Here is a 19,769-nt window from a genome sequence, read left to right as displayed (position 1 = left end):
CTGCAACCATTATACTTGAGACACACAAGGCGAGTAATAAGGTTGTAAAGTAGGAGTTAACTTTAATCAAAAAGGAAAACACAAGGAAAGTTTTATTCATCAATAGCTTTCACAAAATTAACTTTAGAGTCACATGCATCAAGGCCAACTTTGAAATCAGCAGAATCTGCCCTCTTGCTCCTTCCAGGCAGTTCTATTCAATGCCTAATTACAAGAAGCAATGTTGCCAATCAAGGCGGGGGGGGGGGGGCAGGGTGCAAGAAGATTCACAACTGCCAGCTCACTTTGCTACTAATATAATGGAAAAAACATGTGCAGAGCAGCCACCCAGAAGAGGAACTGCCCACAACATGCTGAAGGAAGAGTTACATCAGGAGGGAAGACGCCACACTGGCACGACTCCTGTCACGTGCAGAGCCAGAGTGAGAGACCCTGGACACAGAAAACTGCTCTGACATAAAGATATATTGCCGTGCTCCCTTTTTCAGGGAAAGGGGAATGATTAACAACCCATGTGTCAGCTACCAAAGGAAGCATTTCCAGAATATTTTCTGTGATTGATCAGCTTCTTCGACCTCCCCACTGTACTGAGATACCCTCGGAACAAAACCTCTCGTGTTTGCAAAGGGAACACAAAGGAAGGCACTGGAAATGCAGATCCAACTAGAAATCTCCTTTTTCATCATTACTGTTGTTTGCCTGATAAAACAGACACAGTTTTAGGTGATAAAGTACACAGATGTAAGTAACACCCCATCTGGATCAATTTTTCTTCCTCTGCTTATTTGGTATATATACCATATAAATACCAAATACAAACTTATTTTCCTCCTGCCATTTTCCAATCTGTTGTGGCAGCCATGTTATTTTTAAATATATATCACATACTCTATTGGTTCTCATCAATTTATATTCTATGAATACTTATATTTATAACTACACCCCTGAAAAACAATGCTGAAAGAATGTTAAAGTTGCAAAGTCCAGGCTCCAAATTTCATGAGGTGGCAAGGTTCAACTTGTACATTTTACACACTCAGTTGTTTCTACCTCAATGGTGTCTACAGAACATGAAGGGAAAAGACATCAAGGTTATTTAGAATCCTTTGATCCAAATGGTTGATGTAATATAATGCCTGTCCATAAAAAAAAAGTGCAGCACTTTGATTTTTTTTTTGCTAACAACTTCTTCAAATGTCAGATATTTCAAGAAAACTGGAGCGCTTTTTCTTTCTCAATGCAGTACCTACAGTTGATAGGGTACTTGTAAATTCTGAGAGACAAAACATGAGGGTAAGGCATGGTTTTAGTCAATTTACCATGACTTTATAAAACTAAAAACCCCCCTCTTTGGCATCTAAATACAGCATGTCTGGTCTCTCACCAGAGGAAAACACTGACAGAAGTTAGAAACTGTTGTCATCTAAATATTTCTGTAGAAAAATCACATTCTCATTATTTGGTAACTTGACATTTCCACTTCCAATCTCCCTCCACATCAAGATATTACAGAGAGGTTTTCAAACTTGCTGGTTGAGAGGCAGAGTTTATTATCTCCCCAAATGATTAATTTTAGGCTCCAGTAAAAGTACAAGGTCATTAGTGATGTGCTAGATTATATCCCATCCCTGAAGCTGCTAAATCAACAGGAGGGACACTCTCCAAACCACCCTGGCCAGAGACCACCAGGTTTAGAAGCTCTGCTGAGAATCCATCAGCACTGCAAGGGCTCCAAGAGCTGCTTGTGCGCTGTGCTGGCTGTGACTGCAGCCACTGAAAGCTCCGGCTGCCTGTGCCAAAGCCCTTTATGCAGATGCACAACTGGAACTTGTAAATGACATGGAGAAACAGCTAAGGCTCATGAAACTCCAAAATATTTCTGCTTCGACCAGTGTGGTCAGCAGGGCTGTAATTTCTGCGAATCCAGTATCTGGGCTTCTTGGAATTTACCAGCCCTGCTGGCAAAGCAGTCTCACATCTTGTAACTTCCATGCGGGCAGGAATGAGGCTCAAGGAACTTACAAGGTCCCCAGGGCAGCTGGAGGAACTGGCAAATTCAGTTCGACAGATACCTGCTGTTTGTGGGGATCTGCCAAGCCCGTTGGAAAACAGCTCCCAGCTCCTGCCGCTCGCAGCTTTGCGCTGCTGAACCGAGCGCGAGCTCCGCTGCAGGGGTTACGCTGCCCCGGAGCAGGAGAGGGAATGGCTGTGCTGGGAAGCGAAGTTATGTTCTTGGCTCCGTAGCTACAGGGCAACAGGAACTTCCTGAGAGATCCAACTGCTCTGTCTTCTACCCTATGCCTGAAGGATGCTGCAAGTGTGGTTCTCATGCAAATTAACCTCCGCAGGTAGTCTGGGGAAGATCTTTGATACAGATTGTATCTCACTCAAAATAAAACAGACACCAGAGGAGCCAGCAACTACTTCACATTCCAGCCTCAGAGCAGTTCTGCAAGGCTTGACGAAAGGTGAAGATGTCCCTAAGCACAGAGCAGTTGTTTGCTCTCTGCTGAGTGTTTTTCTTCTGTTTGAGATATCCCAAACTACCTGCTGAACTAAAATCAATGAGCACCAAAGTAACACAGGGGCAACACTGAACCCTGAGGAGCCAGATGGGGTAGGGGGATGGGAAGGATGGGAAGAGCAAGGAAAACAGCACTTACTCCTGGATATGTTGTACTGTGTGATGTGGGACAAAATATCCACATGAAGGGACAGATGTAACAAAATATTAACAAATTAGTATTTCACTGTTGTTTCATCTGTAGTAGCTTCAGCTGTCATGTGCTTCAGACTAATCTTCTAAGCCCAGAAGTCTGATAAGGTTTAAAGCCTCAGGCTGTCATTATAAGAATATTACGTGTACATCAGTGTAGTGGATTATGAGTTAACATCTGTATGCATTAACATCTACATGAATTAACATGATATTTTACTCCCTGACCATAACTGCGTAACTGGACTTAGTTATCCCTGGAAGTTTCCATCTCCATCCAACTTGCCTCCCAAGTGTCTATAAAAATCACACAGCAGTTTCTGCAGAGCATCTGTGTCTCCCTACATCAAAAATCAGCATGAGATACTGCAGTCAGCCTCTTCATTCAGCCAGATTCAGGACAGACCAAAGAATACTCTGACCAATGGAACTGAGCCACAATGTCCTACCTTACCTTGATAGAAGAGAGTATCCCTTTAAGGAGAAGAGTCATGGAGATGAGTCAAACATCAGCCCACCAAAGAAAAGATTTGGCCTCATTCACAGGAACTTCAGAGAAGGCCAGGATTTTGTGGAGTGAGGTCTGACTCGGGCCTCCAGCTCCTCCTAACTCCTAATCCTAGAGAGAACCTGCAGCACCTGCTTTGTGTACCTCACAGAGAAGCCTCTGCAGAAGCCATGGAAACAGACAGAGCAGGTGCTACCAGAAAGGCCCTAACACAGCTGCAGTTGCTCTGTGTGTGTGTGCAGGTACCTGTGTGTTCATAGGTCTGTCCATACTTATAGGGCTTCTGCACCCCCAGAAATGGATTTTTGCCTTTCAGCAGCATTGCTTTCATTAAGAGCAGAACAAAAGAGACTGTAGGAAACATGAATAGGAAGGAGATGTTCCTGATAAGCATGGATAAAGGGAAGCCTGATTCATGAGTGCTCCAAAGACTCTGCCTATTACACTGACTTCCCCAGCAGAAGTCCTCCCTCTCATTTGGGTCTTTTGAAGACTGCACAGGCAGCAAATATTGATCAAAACTCCTTGCCATCAATGTTATCTTTACTTCTCCTTTCATCCACACTGATATTAATACACCCAAAGAAACTTTTCAGCAAGAGCCTTTCATACCCTTCCCCTCTGAATCTCGCTCTTCTCCCTCACATGCATCCATTGTCATCTCAAAACACACACTGGAGTAACAAAGCCCCTCCCAGATTCCCTTGTGGTGCACTCTGTGAATCTGAAACAGTCTGGTGTTCCCAGAACCTGAACCTTAAGACAAATGGTTGTATTCCTACTAGGATTCCTAGTCTTGCCAGGCTCAGATTCTTTACCTAAATTTATCTTAGACAACTTTAACCAAATGGAAACAGAAACCACATTTTGCACGGAAGATGAAGATGGAGCAGCAGCTTCAGAAAACACCATACCAGGACAGCAGAGTTTAACCCTCACTAAGCAGCCCTGCTGCTGCTCAGATCACATGGAAAGGCACCTTTGTAGGCATTCCCTAATACTGTGCTAACTGTGCTTTCCCTAATATCAGAGAGGGACAGGTAATTCCTTTGGCAAGGCAACAGATGAAGCCTCACACAGGACACAATGTTGGTAGGTGGCAGCTTGCTACATCACTCACATAACTTACTCTTTTCTCTTGCATGCCATGTTAAAGAGGCAAACTGACTTAAGGGGTGTGGAGGGGAGTTATTACCACAGTTTAAGCAAGAGGAAAATTAGTTTAATTGCATATGTTAGACTATGCTGGCACTCTCCATAAAGACATCATCTCCCTTTTTAAGGTGAGTCTGTTCAGAGAATTCATCATTTTGGCTCACTTCATCCATGAACACTCCTTTCTTTATGAACTAGAGCAGAAGACTGCAAACTAGAAGTGAAGAGGATTAATGTAGCACGCAGGGAAGAGTTCTTTCCTCTAGCTGAGAATAACCTTGGACAAAGCCACCAATTCAACAGTTCCAGCCTAGGGCAAGCTCGGCTGTGTCTCATATCCTCTCTTCTCCGCTGCTGCTCTGACATTTGAACTGTAACTACCGAGTCCTTTCGGAAATATTTGCACGTTTTTGTTTGCCTTCCAGCCAACATCCTGCGAGCACTGGAGACAAACCCCCTCATGCCGCCACTGGAGGGCAGCACTACATTTCTAGACCCTTTTCCTTCTCTCCCAGAGGAATTAATTTCATCGCATTCCAACACAATGGATCCACAACTTATCACTTGGGCTCAAGACTCTCATAAAAGCCTTCTTTGTTTTGCAGCAAAGCACGGTGATACTGTTTAATTTCCCTCTTTGCTGTGCATTTTTCTTTGAGAAGTTTGGAGTATCCCTGCGTGCAGAGTTCAGAAGGATCTCTGCTGAGCTTTTTCATGGAGATCCACTGAGGAAACATCTCTTTATTTTGCCAGGGTGCTGTTTGTTTCCATGGTGCATTCCCAATCTCACAGGCTTATGGTATTTTCTGCTGCCTGTAAGTGCATATGTTCTAACCAGCAACAATAGCAAATCATCTAAACCCATGTTTTTAAAGGTCAGCATTCTTTTAATGTGCACGTTTACTTAAAACCACAAATCTAAGTTAAGCAATTTTCACCCGAAAAGAACTGGATGGCTCAAATTTCCTCGTTTTTTTCTTCTTTTTCATTTTCCTGCTATCAACTCCCCTATCATTTGGATAAATCTCCACCAAGGTTAGACATGAACATTTGCATTTAGATTTGCTTGTTTGCACGTTCTCCCCCGACTGCTGCCAGTGGGGAGCACAGTTCCAGTCGCCACATCCTCAGTAGCATTCCCTGGATAAGGATCCAGGGATGGCAGCTCCACAGTGGCTTCACATATGGCTTGAAGTGCAGTCCAATTTCCATGGGGGGGTAGCCACAGATGTGCATGGACAGAGCCCAAAACATCCATCAAACAAGCCCCACACAGAGGTTTTGCCATCCCATCTTTTCTGTTGAAATGACTGAACAGACAATGCATCATGTTACCACATCTTTCATGCACCTTATCAGATAAGTTCCCCTAATTCTGGTCTCTTATGTCTCAGAAAACTCAGCCAGGAGCTGCGAGGATTACTAGGGCTCCAAAGCCAGCTGTCAGTATTATGCCACCACAATCTTGGGAAGCATGGATTGAATTTCCAGCCTCATTCAGGGACCTGGTCCCTCTTCTGACCCCATGCACACCCACCTCACACAACTGCATGGCACTTGGTGCAAGGCAAAAGGGAATTTTTTCTAGCACTGCCATATTAAATTGCTATGAGAACACCCCACTAATAAAAACAATATGTTGTACAAGTTCCTTTTCCTATTAGAAGCCCTACAAGTCAAGCCCCATAACTAAATACTTGTACTGGAAATCTTCCAACCGTGACTGGAAAAACACACTGACATGAAAGTTTATTTTATAAGACACCAGAGGGGTCACTTCCAGATTAGGCCAGATTGAATTCTCCTCACATTTTGTGAAACTCTTCAGGAGATTTGTTGTGGCATTCCACAGTTCTCCAGGCAAAAAAAAGGGCCAAACATACCGTATAGAGGTTGCAGATGCAAGAGTTGAACACTTCTTTTTAGAAAATACCAACCTAAAATAACAAATAATTTTGCTATTCACAAGAGAATCATTGAGTATTGCAAAACTTGATAATTACTGATTCATGACAGATTTAGGAAAAACATCAGCTTAAGTAATCAGGTCAGGGCACTGCTGTTGACCACAATGTTGGCAAAAGAAACAGTTTCTGTCTTCATATCTTTCATCAAAGTTTAACATTTTACAGTATTTAGCTTTTAGCACGTCATTGGTCCAGACCAGTAAACAACTGATAGCTTGAGAAGTAGAAGTTAAATTGTGAGCAAACATCTCTAATTAGTATTATCTTGTAATTCACTTACTCCATTCACATACTTTTAAATTCAAGCTAGTAAAATCACTGAGGATCCCTGAGAGCTCTAATTTATTACTGCTGTTAATTAATTCACCAGATGATTAATCCCTTTTGCAGCCTGTCACCAAAGGTATGCTTTGTCACACATTGCCAACTGGGAATAAAGATTTCATTCAGATCTCAAGGTGGACAAAAAAACAACCCTACCTTTTTGTGAAGGAAATGTGTGTGAACTTCATTTCCTCCTGGAAAATTAAGAGTTTTTCTCTAATAAAGATTACTGCAAATAAATCCATTCCACTTTCTTCCATGCCTCCACGATATTCTTTGCCTGACACTGGGAAGTCATTCTGAAAAGGCAGCAGTGCAGTGAAAGAAGGCCTCCTGACTCCAAATGAAGTTATTGTAATAGCACTTTTTTCCCTTCCTAAGATTCACACTAAAACCCCCAAATTTCTAACAGTGAGAAATTGTTAATCCACACCAAGTAAAGATTTGTTTTGCTGTGGAGAAGATCCTGTCCTTCCTCTTCACCTAACAATGCAAAATCTGACTGACACAATGAAGTGTGTTCTAGCACTTTAAACCCACTTTGAACACCTTGCTACATTTCAGGCTTTCCTCACAGATACATTTCCTGCACTACAGAAGGCTTTTACTAAATAATGACAGCCCTGTTGGAGAAAAAAGTCAATTGAATGAAGAATCTGGAGTAATTCTATCCAAAGAAATGCCACTGACATTTTCTACATGGAAGTGTTTTTCATACACATTATGTGTATAATGTGACTTAACTTTGAATCGTTATTAGCTCCAAAGGAATGTCGTAAACCCCCTCAATCCTCTACCTTCAGAGAAACAAAATTATATTTCTCTTTTTGCTTTTGGCTTATGTCCTTTTGAATCCACTGAAGGAAAGCATGGGAAAAACATGGAAAGGCCCTTCTTAATAACTGCAGTGCCACAGTCCTGAGGCCAAAGCCACCTCCTCTGTTTTTGTGCCCTTCCATTTAAAGCAGCAAGGAATTTACCAGCAACAACAGGACCTGTCCCCAAGAGCCACATGCACAGTCACCCCCAAAAATGGAACAGACTCCCAACACACTGCAGTCAGACCACACAAGTTTTGATGCATCTCAAGTGCAAGGCAGAGAAAGAATCTGACCCTTAGTCCTATAGCAACAAGTGCCAAAAAAGCTTTTTTACAATCACACAATCAAACAATCTGCTTCAACAGACTTAAATCATCCATCTTCAGGATGACATGTTTCCATGTGTCCACAGCTTCCTCAGAGATATCAGTCAGGAGCTCCAGTAATATTCAGAGATTTGTATATTAAATGCCTTTCTGAAAGATTTACAGATTCCAGGTACTTAATAACTGAGACAGACAATTAATAACTCAGCCACAATTTGCTGACAACATGTTGAACCAAGGTCTCCCTTTGATTTAAGCTCAATCAACTCTGCTTTTTCTGCTCTGGTGTTTTCTTGCAGAGGTGAAATTTCTATGGTAAAAGCTCTATTAAAAGACCTACATCTGAAAAATGAAGGATGAACGTGAGCAGAAATGACCAAGCCCTAAAACTCTGACACATTCTAATTATTGCTTCTAGAAGTCAAAATTTCTACAATCACAGCTCACTGTTTAAAGTGCTGTCAAACATTACAGTGAAAAAGGCACTTTTTTCCAAGAGCAAGGGAGCTGGAAATCAAAAATCCCATTTCTACATAAAATGGGATAAAAGGTAATAAATAGGAAGCCTGGAAGTAAGTGCTAGTAGGACACTGAGTAGGTTAATACACTCCCCTGCTTTGCACTGATGCAAGTGACTCTTGCCACATGCCTCTGGCTCTTTTAGTTGGGGTTTTATAAATGCATGGAAAGCCATGAGGACAGAGCAGTGCTCCAACTGCAGCTTGGTCTGCACAAAGCATCCAGTGATTTCCTTAAATCATCTACATCTCCTTTGCCTGATGTTCACTGAATTCCTGCTCAGCAAACCTCTGTCACCAACCTTCAGGAGCCTTCTGCAGGAAGTGGCAGCCTGGAGCAGCAAACACTCCCTGGCTGGCAGAGGAAATGGCAAACCACACCATTGCTGAGGACAAATCCTCATGTGGGAGGCTCCTGGCGTGTGCTCTGTCAGCACCTGACAGCCCTGGGAGCCACCAGGCTGCCTTGGGGACACGAGGCAATACCTCAGGCCTTGTTGTGCAGCCTCCAAAGAGGCCCAATTTAATATCTTAATCTCCAGAACTGCATTTACGACCTGCAGCTGTGGTGCCAAAGAGGCCCACGGCCCCTGACACACTGAGACTATTGTTGGCCAAAGAGAGCTCTGGGGTTTCTGGAGTGACATAAGGGAGTGAACTGAACTGCACTGGCTGCCCTGCAGTGGGGTGGAGAGGGGGATTGGGGGTTTTTTGTATCCATCAGGTTATTTTGGGCCTTTATCACTTCTACATTACAACAGTTCAAGCACAGTAATGGGCGAATGAGCAGGAATTAATTTGTCAGGGCTTTGGGCTTCCAGGGAGTGAGAACTTGAACTGATTAATTAAAAGAAGAATCCCTGTGTTACACGTGCCTTAAAATGAATATATAATAAGTGATGTGTTAGTCTATTAAACAAATGACATGTGGGGCTTGTTCTGCAGCCTCTCCACCTCAATGACTTGGAGATGTGGTGTTCCCACTGCCTCACTCCCAGAACTGAGGTTTTTCCCTGATGTGGTTAAACTCCTACAGAGCATATTTTGGGAGCATACAGGGTTATGGGCTTTTCTGTGCCAGCTTTTAGAGGTATCATCTTCCAGACTTTTCCAGAATGTTGATCCCTTTCAACCACATGTATCTGCAAAGAGGGGTGAGAGGATAACCCCATCAATCTCACAGAGAGGAAAATCCCCACTGGTATGTTGATTCTGCTTTCTGTATGACAGCTTACAGACAAGCACTAAGCTTAATATTCCAGGGAATTCAAATGCTCTGATATACATTCTGTAGAATTAACATGCAGATGTTGAGCAGAAAAGTTGTGTCTCTGGACAATAGTTAATAGGTTAACTGGGCAGGTTGTTTGCCAAGTTAACCCCCATACAATATAAATAAGAAATGCTCCTGCTTTTCCACAATTAATAACTTTTTTCTCAAAAAGGAAAGAAAGGAACAGCAAACTCAGAGACCTCAGAAGACGCTTATGGAACCAAATTATTGTTTAATATTTCTACTGATCCTGATGTTCCTGAATTGTAAAAAGCAAAACAGTCCTTAGCAAGAGCTCTGCCTCACAAATCTGTTTGTCTAAGGTCCTCTTTCACCACAGCATTTCTGAGAGGTCTCCGTTTGGTAGTGCTGAAAGATCACAACATTGCCACGCTCAGGTTTAGGCCCACAAGGCTCTGCAGAAAGCTTTGGGTTAAGGGTTTCAAACATGAACGTCTGCCTTGAAGGTCTTTAGTGCTTTCTGACAATCAGGAATACTCGAAGTCCTCTTGAGAAAGGTTAAATTATTCAAATTAATTCCCAAAATCTGGAGCTAAATACAATACTAGAAAATTGCAAGAATTAAAACTAGGGCTTGAATAGCCTGCTGGAGCTGGCCTGCCAGTCAGAAATCCATGCTGCTCATACACAGGCATTCCATTCATATCAACCCACAGTTACCTTTCTCAGAACTGACAGAGGAAGGGAAATGGATTTCCTGCATGGAGGGAGGATAAGGAGAGGGCACAGAGTTTTTACTCATCCACACCCATGAATGTTGCAGTTAGGTAAGTTCTGCCCGATTCTCCTTTCAGCTGAGTGGATGCTGAGGTGCCCACTGCAGGCCTGAAGGCAGCCTCACAGACAAGGATCCAAACTCCTGGACCTTGAAAGGGATCTGAGTATCCAAGACAATTAACTGTCTTTGGAAGTCCTAGACAGGTAAGCAAATGCACCCACCCCACTTCCCTGGGCAAGTGCCACATCTTTTCCTCATTTCACAGAGAGTGGATACCAAGAAACAGATTAAATGATTTGTACAAAGCTTCATGGGAAGCCAAAAACTAGAGCTGAAAACTGTCTCCAACATATTCTGGGTGATACTGGATTTGAATTCTGGCATTTCTATGTTGCCTCTTAGCCAGAGCAAGGAACCACACTGACACAGTTTAATCAGAACAACAGTATATATTCCAGCTCGGATTTTGAATATCAGAAAGGCTGTCTACTCCTCAGACGGGTTACATTTCTGGGAGAAAGTTCTCATTTTAACCAAATTGGTTGAAACCTAGTACAGCATCAGACTTCAACTCCTATATGCAGCAATGCCGGTTTTCCAAAAGAAAAAGGAGAAGAAATGACAACTCCAGTGTTAAAAAACCACACATCTACACTGATGAATGTTTTCTGGGCTGCTGTTTCTCTTATCTGGCATGAGAAAGAGAAAAAAAGAGAAGGAAAATCACTGATAGAGAATAGAAAAGAGTTGCTTCACAGTATAAAAAGATGGAAGAAGTCAGAAATACAAGCTAAAGAGAGGGAGAATGTTCAAACTGCAGATACAATTTCTAAGCAAAAGCAAATCTTCACAATTCAATTTAAGCTACAGCCCAGGTTAGGTATATCTGAAATTCTTACCACATCAAAGGGTCTTTACCTGTATGGTTAATCCATAAAAAAAGATATTCTGGGGTTGTGAGTAAACTTGTGCTAACTTGGGCCTCAAAGTTACAGCCTTGAAAACACTGAGAAAACACCCATTAACCATATTCTCTCATTTTCCAATGGGTAGCCTAAAATCAACATCACACGTGAGTATCAACAGGAGGGGTTTGCAGTCCTGGAAAATCCTTATTCCCTAAGCTGCAAGAGGTGATGGACCACACATGAAGAGTGAAATGGGCTCATCCTTCCCCCACACCAGCACACCCTCATTTCTTGTGTTGTTTTCAGCTGTATCAGAAAACCACTCACCCTTCCAAAGCCCTTCAAGTCCCAATTTATTAGGGCTGCACAACTGCACCAACAAAAAAGATGGACAACCTCTGGGAGATGCCTTTCCCACTCACTCACTCTCTCCCTCATGTTTTGTTTACTGACAAAGGACTCCAGTGGGAATAGTCACCACCTTATCTGGGCATCCAGATTTCTGCTGGAGTCCAGAGAAACACACAAAACACAGGATCACATCCCCATAAATTGCAGCAGACAAGCAAATTGCATGCTTGACAAATTGTATGCAGACCACAAGCTTGATCTTTAGCAAAAATCAAAATAAAAAATGGCAAGAACGTTATACTTTAATATCCTCAGAGCATTGTTAGACATTTAAAAATGAAAGCATGGGTTAGCCCAAGTTAGCCAGAGGCCTCAGCACAACAAAACTCATGCAATTTTTCTCATACAGGAGATAAGTTTCAGAAAATAAAGGCTGAAATTCTACTACCAGATTTTTCTAATCCAACTCTCATGTCTTTTCCTTGTCAGTTTTCTCTAATTCTGTGTTTGCATCATCTGTAAAGCATCATCTGCTCTACTGTAAAGCAATAAACAAGGCATAATAATAAATATATGTTTAGATTTAATGGGAGGATTAAGCAGAAGGAGAGGATTTGTTCTCTGTCCCTTGCTACTGACATTTTGGTCCTTATTACCTCTTTGTCATTTCAACACCTGTGATAAGAAACTGGTAAGGAGAATTTTTACCTCTCTCTGTCAGCTTTCTATGAAAAGTGAGAGTAATTTCCTAACACAGATCTTATTTCAAATTAAGTTTACAGTAAAGTAACACCTCATGGCACATACAACATGCTCAGGATACCTCCCTTGAAGATAAATAAACTTGTAAAATCTTACCTCAAATAAAAGTTTAACATTTGTCATGTTTAATCAGCAATAAAGTCAGACATCTAATGCTTCACAATTTATCCCTCACCAACACTATGTCACTTCCAAGTTGAAAGATGGAAAAAATTTTGACATTTGCAGGCAGCGTGGCAGAAAGGCAGCCTGCCATGTTATCAAAATAATTTATGTTCTAAAATTCCTGTGAGTCCAACATGAAAATAACATCCCCACCACTCCAGCTCTGAGTTTAGACAACTCCAGTGTTACTCGATATGACATGCTCAGGAACAGAAATCATCTTAAATTGACACCAATGGTCCCCTGAGCTGACAAACACGAGTTGCTTAAATTCTCCATGTGCTTCATTTTCTGTCCTAGAGAGCAATGTTTGAAACAGGAAAAGGGGGTCAGATCTGGGAGTAGAAGAGATTAAACTGCAGTTTTGTTTTCCTCCTTTTCGGGCTAGCCTCTAGTATCAATCTCAGCCTGTTCTAAATTATGTCCAGCTGCCTGTTGCCCCCAGGGACAATTCTAGCAGCCAGAACTAGTTGGGAGTGCAGTGACATTTTAACCACACACAGTCTCCCTTCAGCCTACCTATCCTTGGGTTTTTGAGGACAATGGGGGGTGGCAACACATCCTGCCAGGAAGAAAAAATGTGAACACTGAAGTCAGAAACACATTCGAGCTAAAGAATTTATGAAAACTGTGGGGTTTAAAGAAAGTAGAAACTGAGATGTGACAAAGAGTTCACTGAAGCAGTAGGGAATAGAGTGCAAAATTTTCAGAAGGAGCCAAAAGCAAGGAAAAAAAGCAAAATTAGGGATCAGCCTCACTGGGCTTCTTCAACTTTTGTAGCTGTTGGCCTCAGCAGTGCCAAGGGGCTCATGGTCAGCATGGAAGGAGGGACTGTTTGACCACTTGGACATCTTCAGACATCTCAGATATGTAAATAAGTTGCCCTTCAGCTCGTTCACATACCTCACACTCCCATCAGCATTTCTAAGCATTTAAGTTCTGCTCTCCCACACCAGGCAAGTTTCCAGTTGTCTCAGCAGGGAATATCTGAACTACCAAATCATGGACTGAGTCTCCCACCTCCATCTAAAGGACTGACAACCATCCTTGGCAGAACGGGGCATTTCAGCAAACATGTAACACTGGCTGAAGCCAAGGGAAGGGGTCCCTGCTCAGTCAGCATTCAGACATCCTCCAAAAGGATGTTCCTGCTGTTTTCTGCTTTGCAGAACATCTTTCCAGAGAGAAAAAACCCAACTGCAGTCCTGTAATACAGGCAGTGTATTACAGGCAATGTACTACATTTCCCTATGTAGTAGATTAAGACAACACTTTTTAAAATTTTTACTTAATCCAGAACCCAACAACTTAAATTCTGTTCTCTTTGCATGGCATGAATGACAATACAAATGACAATTCAAAACTCACCAAGTGGTGTTGCCAAGTAGATAAAAGCAATTATGTTACTAGTTTGCATTCATGAGATTATTAGAAATGCTTGTACTTCTTTCTGTAAGCAAGAAACAGTAAAGTTGAAAATATATGAGGGACCACGTCACAAATAGGAATCCAATTTACACCAACAGAAGTGAATAACTCAGAGCCAATCTAACACTGTGAAGCTGTATTCCTAAATAACGAAATATAGGCTTTAAAGGAATCATTTTGGAGCAGGAGGACACATGTCAAAAGACAGCCTATTAAATATGAAATAAATATGCATAAGAAAGTACATGCAAAATGTCCTATAAAGTAGTCAACTTCAATTTTCTTTATTTCACCATGTTGTTGCTTCTGTTCTTCATTTACCAGTGAGGTGTGTGGACTGTAAGTACATTTTCAGGAGTCCCACTTACCTGTAAGCACAGAAACTGCAACAAGAGAGGGAAAATCCTGTCTTCTCTCACAACTACCTAAAAAATAAAAGATAGGCAACATATGGTTGCAGCTACAAGTATTCTGAAACTACCAGCTTTGCTGATTCTAGAACAGATAAGAAAAGAGCTTATTTGATTCAGAGACAAAATTAATGAGCACTGTACAGCCATCCAAAAAAGAACTCATGCTTTATGTAAGATCAACTATAATTTACTGTTAAGAATTTAAGGCATTATATAGGAAAGCCATTCTCTAGGCCAACAGTGCCAGAGGTCTGCAGCCTAATGAGACATTTTTTCAGATTTCCAGTTCTCCAGTCCCTTCAAGGTCTAAATTAAAGAGGCAAAAGTTTATTTTAAAACTAAAGACCTCATGTTGAACTACAGGAACAGAATAGAGCTGCTCTACTGTGTCACAGGCCCCCCAGAATCAAAACTAGGGAATTAAATAAAGATCCATCTTATCCCTCTGGAGAACAAGTTCCTGGACACCTTCTCCTTACCAAAACCCACGAAAGCTTCTAAATCCCTCCAATGCCTCCTCATCCTTCCTTCTGTCCAACAACTTTCCCCCTGGGTGGGGAAATAAGAGCATTTCATAGACTGAAAAGGTTTTTAAACGTGATGATTGCTGAACTTAGGTAGTGTCTGAGGAACAGGCATTGCCCTGTGGAAGGTTCCTCATGGCTTTCATCTACTGCATTTATAATGGGCACAAAAACACATCAGTCCCGCTATTTTAAATTTCCAGGGAAGGTTTAGATTAGATATTACAGGAAAAAAAAAAAATTCAAGGAAAGGGTTACAAAGCACTGAAAGGGGCTGCCCAAGGCAGTGGTGGAGTCACCACCCACGGAAGTGTTCAAAATGCGTGGATGTGGGACTTGAGGGCAAGAATATTGGAAATAGGTTCTGTTTGCAACCAAGCAAAGCATAAGAGGTCTAAGGGCCTTTTGTAAGTTTATTTTCTTTTAAATCTGCTTGTGTTCAGTGTTTGGCTTGCATAATTCATGTCATGGAAGGACAGGCAATTACACCAGCTTGGACTGACGAAAAACCTTATTTTCCTTCCTGGAAAACCAGTTTTCCAGTCTCATTTCCACATCAGGTTAGGGTTGTAACTGTGAATATGGTAGTGATGGACCTGATGATCTTAAAGGTCTTTTTTCCCAACCTTAACGATTCTCTGATTGCATGACTCACGACAGACCCCAACGATGGCCGTGCTGCACTTCCACGAAGATCCCAACGAGGACACAGCCTGGCCGCGGCACCCAGCGGGCGTGAGGGAGCGGCTCCCGGGGCCGCGGCCGCCGTCCCCTCAGCGCTTCCCGCGCGGGGCCGCCGGGGCGCCGCTCCCCCTCCCCGCGCCGGGGCCGCGCGCGCCGCTGCCCTCACGGCTCCAACATGGCGGCGGGGCCGCACCTGCCTCACGCGCGCCCGCGGGGCCGGCAGGGGGCGCGCGCGGCGGCGGCGGGGCAGGCGCCCGTTCTATTTAGCCCGGGGCCGGCACCGGGCACGCACCGACAGCGGCGGGGAACCAGCGGCCGCCGGGGCAGGGACAGCGAGCGGCTGCCGGCAGCGACAGGAGGGGCACGGGCGGCCGCCGGCACCGCACGACGCCGGGGGGAAGGACAGCGAGCGGCCGCCGGCACCGCACCGACACCGCGGGAAAGGGAACGAGTGGCCGCCAGCAGCGCACCGGCACCGCACACGCGCCGGGGGAAAGAGAAGGAGCGGGCGCCGGCAGCGCACCGGCAGCGGGGGAAGGAGAACCGGCGGCCGCCGGCAGCGCAGCGGAGGCAGCGGACAGGAGCAGCGGCCGCCGCCCGCCCGGTCCCGCAGGTAGGAGCGGGCAGCGCGGGCGGCTCCGTGCCCGCCGCCCCCGGGGCAGGGCTCTGCCCGAGCGGGTCCCGGGCACAGCCCGGCAGGTGGGCGGCGTCCCCCCCGCCTTGCTTTAACCGAAAAGTTGCTTTTTCCACCCCAAAGCGTGCGCCGGCCGGGCAGTGCCGCTGCCCGCGCCTTGTCCGGCGCTGCTCCCGTTGAGCGCTGGGGTGTTTTAAACTCCATTGACTGGTTATTTCCGCCCCCCTTCCCAGCTGGATAAAATCCCCGGGCTGGGAAGTACGGCTAAGCCTCACCCTCTCCTTGCGGGAGCGAACGGGCAGTGCCCGGCCGCCTCTCCCAGGTAGGGGCTGGGTGGGCTCCCCGGGGCAGGACCCGCTCCCAGGGGTGCTGCAGCCTCTTCCAGCAAAGGAGACCGCTAAAAACATTCCTGCTTGATTTGTTTTTCCTTTCTTTCAAGGTTCACGATGTTGACAGCTCTGTTCTTGGCTGCGCTCATTCTTATTACAGTACATTCGCAGGAAACTGAGGAAACCATAACGTACACGGTAAGGTTTAATAGACTTGGAGATAATTACTGCTTTGCGGGGATTCTTTGCTAAATGACCCTTAAGAAAAACTTAATTTCTTGCCAATGTATAGCATGTGCTACAGAGGTCGCTGAATTCGAATGTTAACCATAAAATAAGCTGTTCCTGCCCTGAAGCAGTGTTTAAAAGTTCAAGTTGACAAGATTGAGGAAAATAGGTTACAACTGCTTGTTTGGAAAAGCTTATCCATGAACTCAGTTTGAGGGACTGAACAAAATTAGGAGGTTTTAATATTTTTAATCCATTTTCATAAAGACAGGGTCCCCAGGACCTTCATTTGAAATATATGGAGTTTGACAGATAATTAGGTCAAACATTCTTTTGTGTTTTCTTATGGATATTTCATGCTGTTTTAAACAAAATGCAAGTACTTCCAAATTTGGGGCTCTTAATGAAGCATCTGAATCGTGGAGAGATCATGGGACTGTTCTTTTCTGAGCTACTTTTGAGCAGTGGCTTTGCGTGGCTTGATAAAATTGTACAAGAATACTGGCAACAGGTTCTGCTTGCAACCAAGTGACGGGCTAAGAGATTTAAAGGCCTTTTTGTCAGGCTTTTTCTTTTCAATCTGCTTGTGTTCGGTGCTTGGCTTGCATAATGCATGTCATGGAAGGAGTGGCAATTACCCCGGCTTGGGCTGGGGAAAAACCCGCATTTTCACATCTGATTACAGCTGTAATCCCTGCAACTTGCTTCATATGGGTGGACCTCTGGATATGTGCACAGACATCAGCCCAATGCCACACAAGCAGAAAATTCTGCACACATGCAAAAAGTTAGAGAACCACAGCCAAAGCCCAGGATTGTGTCTTATACAAGTAATCCCACTGAAGTCAGTGGGATGGCTCAAGCAAGTAAATATTGCAGAGTTGGACCTTCTTGTAGAAGTCAGGGCTTAAAGGAGCCTCAAGTGAGCATCAGGAAGTAAGACATAAAATACTTTAACACTGGGCTTTAGAAGCATTAGGGTTTTGAAGGCTAGGAGTACTTTTATTTAGAGGCTTCTGTGATTTACTTTTTTTTTAAGTCCCTGTATAGAAGTGGAAACTGAAGATGTAAGTACCTTTTGAAAATCTGGACTAAACAGAGATCCCACCCTCCTCCTTTCCCACAGTTATTGTATGAGGGGGTTTTTAATTATGTAGCATTTCACATAATTCTGATTATACCAACTGAACATTTCCAGCAAGTCTACAGGGCTTGGGTACCTATGCTCCATTTTCAAGGAGGTTTTAGCATTTAGGTACTTCACTGATCATTAAACTCCAATCATGTAAAATGAAACAAAAAAACCCCAGCTTTGGGAGATTTTGGTCTTGGGATGCTACTGTTTCTCATGCACACATTGTATCCATGGAGGGCCAAATCCTTTGCTATTGTAAAAGCCTTTGGCTGCAGTAATAGATGGACTTGGCTCCTTGCAGTTAAACAGACAGTACTTCTGTTGTGCCTTAACAGGAACTGGGTGATTCAGTAAATGCATGAATTAGCTGTTTTCCCCTGGGTTTGCCTTTTCATAGCTACAGTAACTTTGGTGTTGTCATCTCAGCATGCAGTCAATCCTTTAGAGAGAGTCCACTTACCCCTTGGGGATAAAAACCCTTCCAAATTACAACTCGCCGCCACGTCTGGCAAATCATTGGTGCCACCTGCAAGAGAAGAAAGTATTTTCAGTCCTCCTGCTGAGTCAGTGTCCGTCAGTAACAGGTCCCTCAAAATAACTTGAAGATAGGACCTGCAACAAGCGGATCTTGGCATCAGAAGGTCAAGTTTGTGTCCCTCAGCAGCAGAAGAGTTGCAACAAGATTTAGCTTGCTTGACTGTGACTAATTACATTAGCCAACTCCATTCTCTTTTTGTATGGGGCCATTAAAGTAATAGCCCGAGCAGCCCAGGATGCACCTACACAGCACAGCCTGGTTGATTCAATCATGTTTTAATATTTTTAATGTTTCTGCTGCAGTTGGTAGTACTGTGATACTTTGCAAATCAGACTCTGTAACTGCAACCTGTGATTTAAATGACTGCCCTCTGGACAATGTCATGTTTTTGGGCAGATGAAGAATGAAGATGCAGAGCTGAATATTTAAAACCTTTCCTGAACTCACTGGTGTGCATTGATATGAATAGCTGCTGAGTATAGCCTTGTTTGAATTTTGCAAAGTCTTGTATAAATAAGTAGTCCTTCTGTTATAAACTCTGACCGTTTATTGTGTGTCTCACAATATAAATTGTCCTTCCTAGACTGCAGTTCCTGGAGTCATGTGACTAAAAAGCATGTGAATGAACTTCCAGCTGTCATGGGATCCTTCCCCATTGCTAATGGGAGAGAGGATGAAGTCCAGGGGCACAGAATCGTCTTAGTCCCTCTGGCAAACAGGGTCTGGGAATGAAAGAGGTTCACCTGTTGGCAGGCAGGGAACGAGATCCAAACTCAGAAAAACTTGTTGCTTTTTCAGAAGAAGATTTTCATTCTGGTCAGCTTGGTCACACCAAAGATCATCCAAGGATTCAGCCAAGGACAGAGGGTGTAACACAGGGTACAGGGACAAGGCAAGGAGAAAGCAATGCTTTTCTCACTTTGTTCCCCAGCCTGCTCACAACAAACAATATCTTGGGAACTTCCCGAGACAGAGGCTCTCTGTGTATCATAGAGTCATAGAACATTCCGAGTGGGCAGGGACTCCCAAGTTTTGCTGTTCCTGCACAGCAGTGCTGTACTGATTGCCACTTTTCTAGCCTACCAAGGTATGCAAACATTGCATTTCCCTTTGTGTCACACTTTGAGTTCACCGAATACACTCAACTGTTTTTCCAAAACAAAGAATCCCAAGTAACCCAATTTTTTTTTTTTTCTCCACAGCAATGCACAGATGGCTATGAATGGGATCCTGTTAGGCAACGGTGCAAAGGTACAGTAAATAATTTTCAAAGACAGACTTGCCACTGGTATTCTTTAAGTATTCTCACTGCACACCCCTGTT

General features: G+C 43.7%; 2 protein-coding genes across 3 annotated transcripts in view; one reads left to right on the top strand and one right to left on the bottom strand.

The window, feature by feature from the left end:
* CCDC85A (coiled-coil domain containing 85A) overlaps positions 1-14,377 on the bottom strand; it is a 215,823-nt gene extending 201,446 nt beyond the window's left edge. Inside the window, exon 1 of the mRNA XM_069008875.1 lies at positions 14,330-14,377. The gene's annotated coding sequence lies outside the window, so the exon portion shown is untranslated. The remainder of the gene's footprint in view (positions 1-14,329) is intronic.
* Positions 14,378-15,853: 1,476 nt separating this feature from the next.
* Positions 15,854-19,769, top strand: part of EFEMP1 (EGF containing fibulin extracellular matrix protein 1) — a 46,040-nt gene continuing 42,124 nt past the window's right edge. Inside the window, exons 1-3 of one of the 2 annotated variants that reach the window (XM_069008891.1) lie at positions 15,854-16,195; positions 16,656-16,743; positions 19,649-19,697. In XM_069008891.1, coding sequence (XP_068864992.1) covers positions 16,663-16,743; positions 19,649-19,697 — 130 coding nt within the window. In that variant the 5' untranslated portion in view covers positions 15,854-16,195; positions 16,656-16,662. Of the gene's footprint in view, positions 16,196-16,439; positions 16,539-16,655; positions 16,744-19,648; positions 19,698-19,769 lie in introns of those variants that run through there. The other variant, XM_069008892.1, reaches the window with a different exon arrangement.

The sequence above is a fragment of the Aphelocoma coerulescens genome, chromosome 3 (assembly GCF_041296385.1).
Source record: "Aphelocoma coerulescens isolate FSJ_1873_10779 chromosome 3, UR_Acoe_1.0, whole genome shotgun sequence".
NCBI classification, from domain to species: domain Eukaryota; kingdom Metazoa; phylum Chordata; class Aves; order Passeriformes; family Corvidae; genus Aphelocoma; species Aphelocoma coerulescens.
Note: the sequence above shows the minus strand (reverse complement) of the source record. Positions and strands in the feature narration are given on the sequence as shown.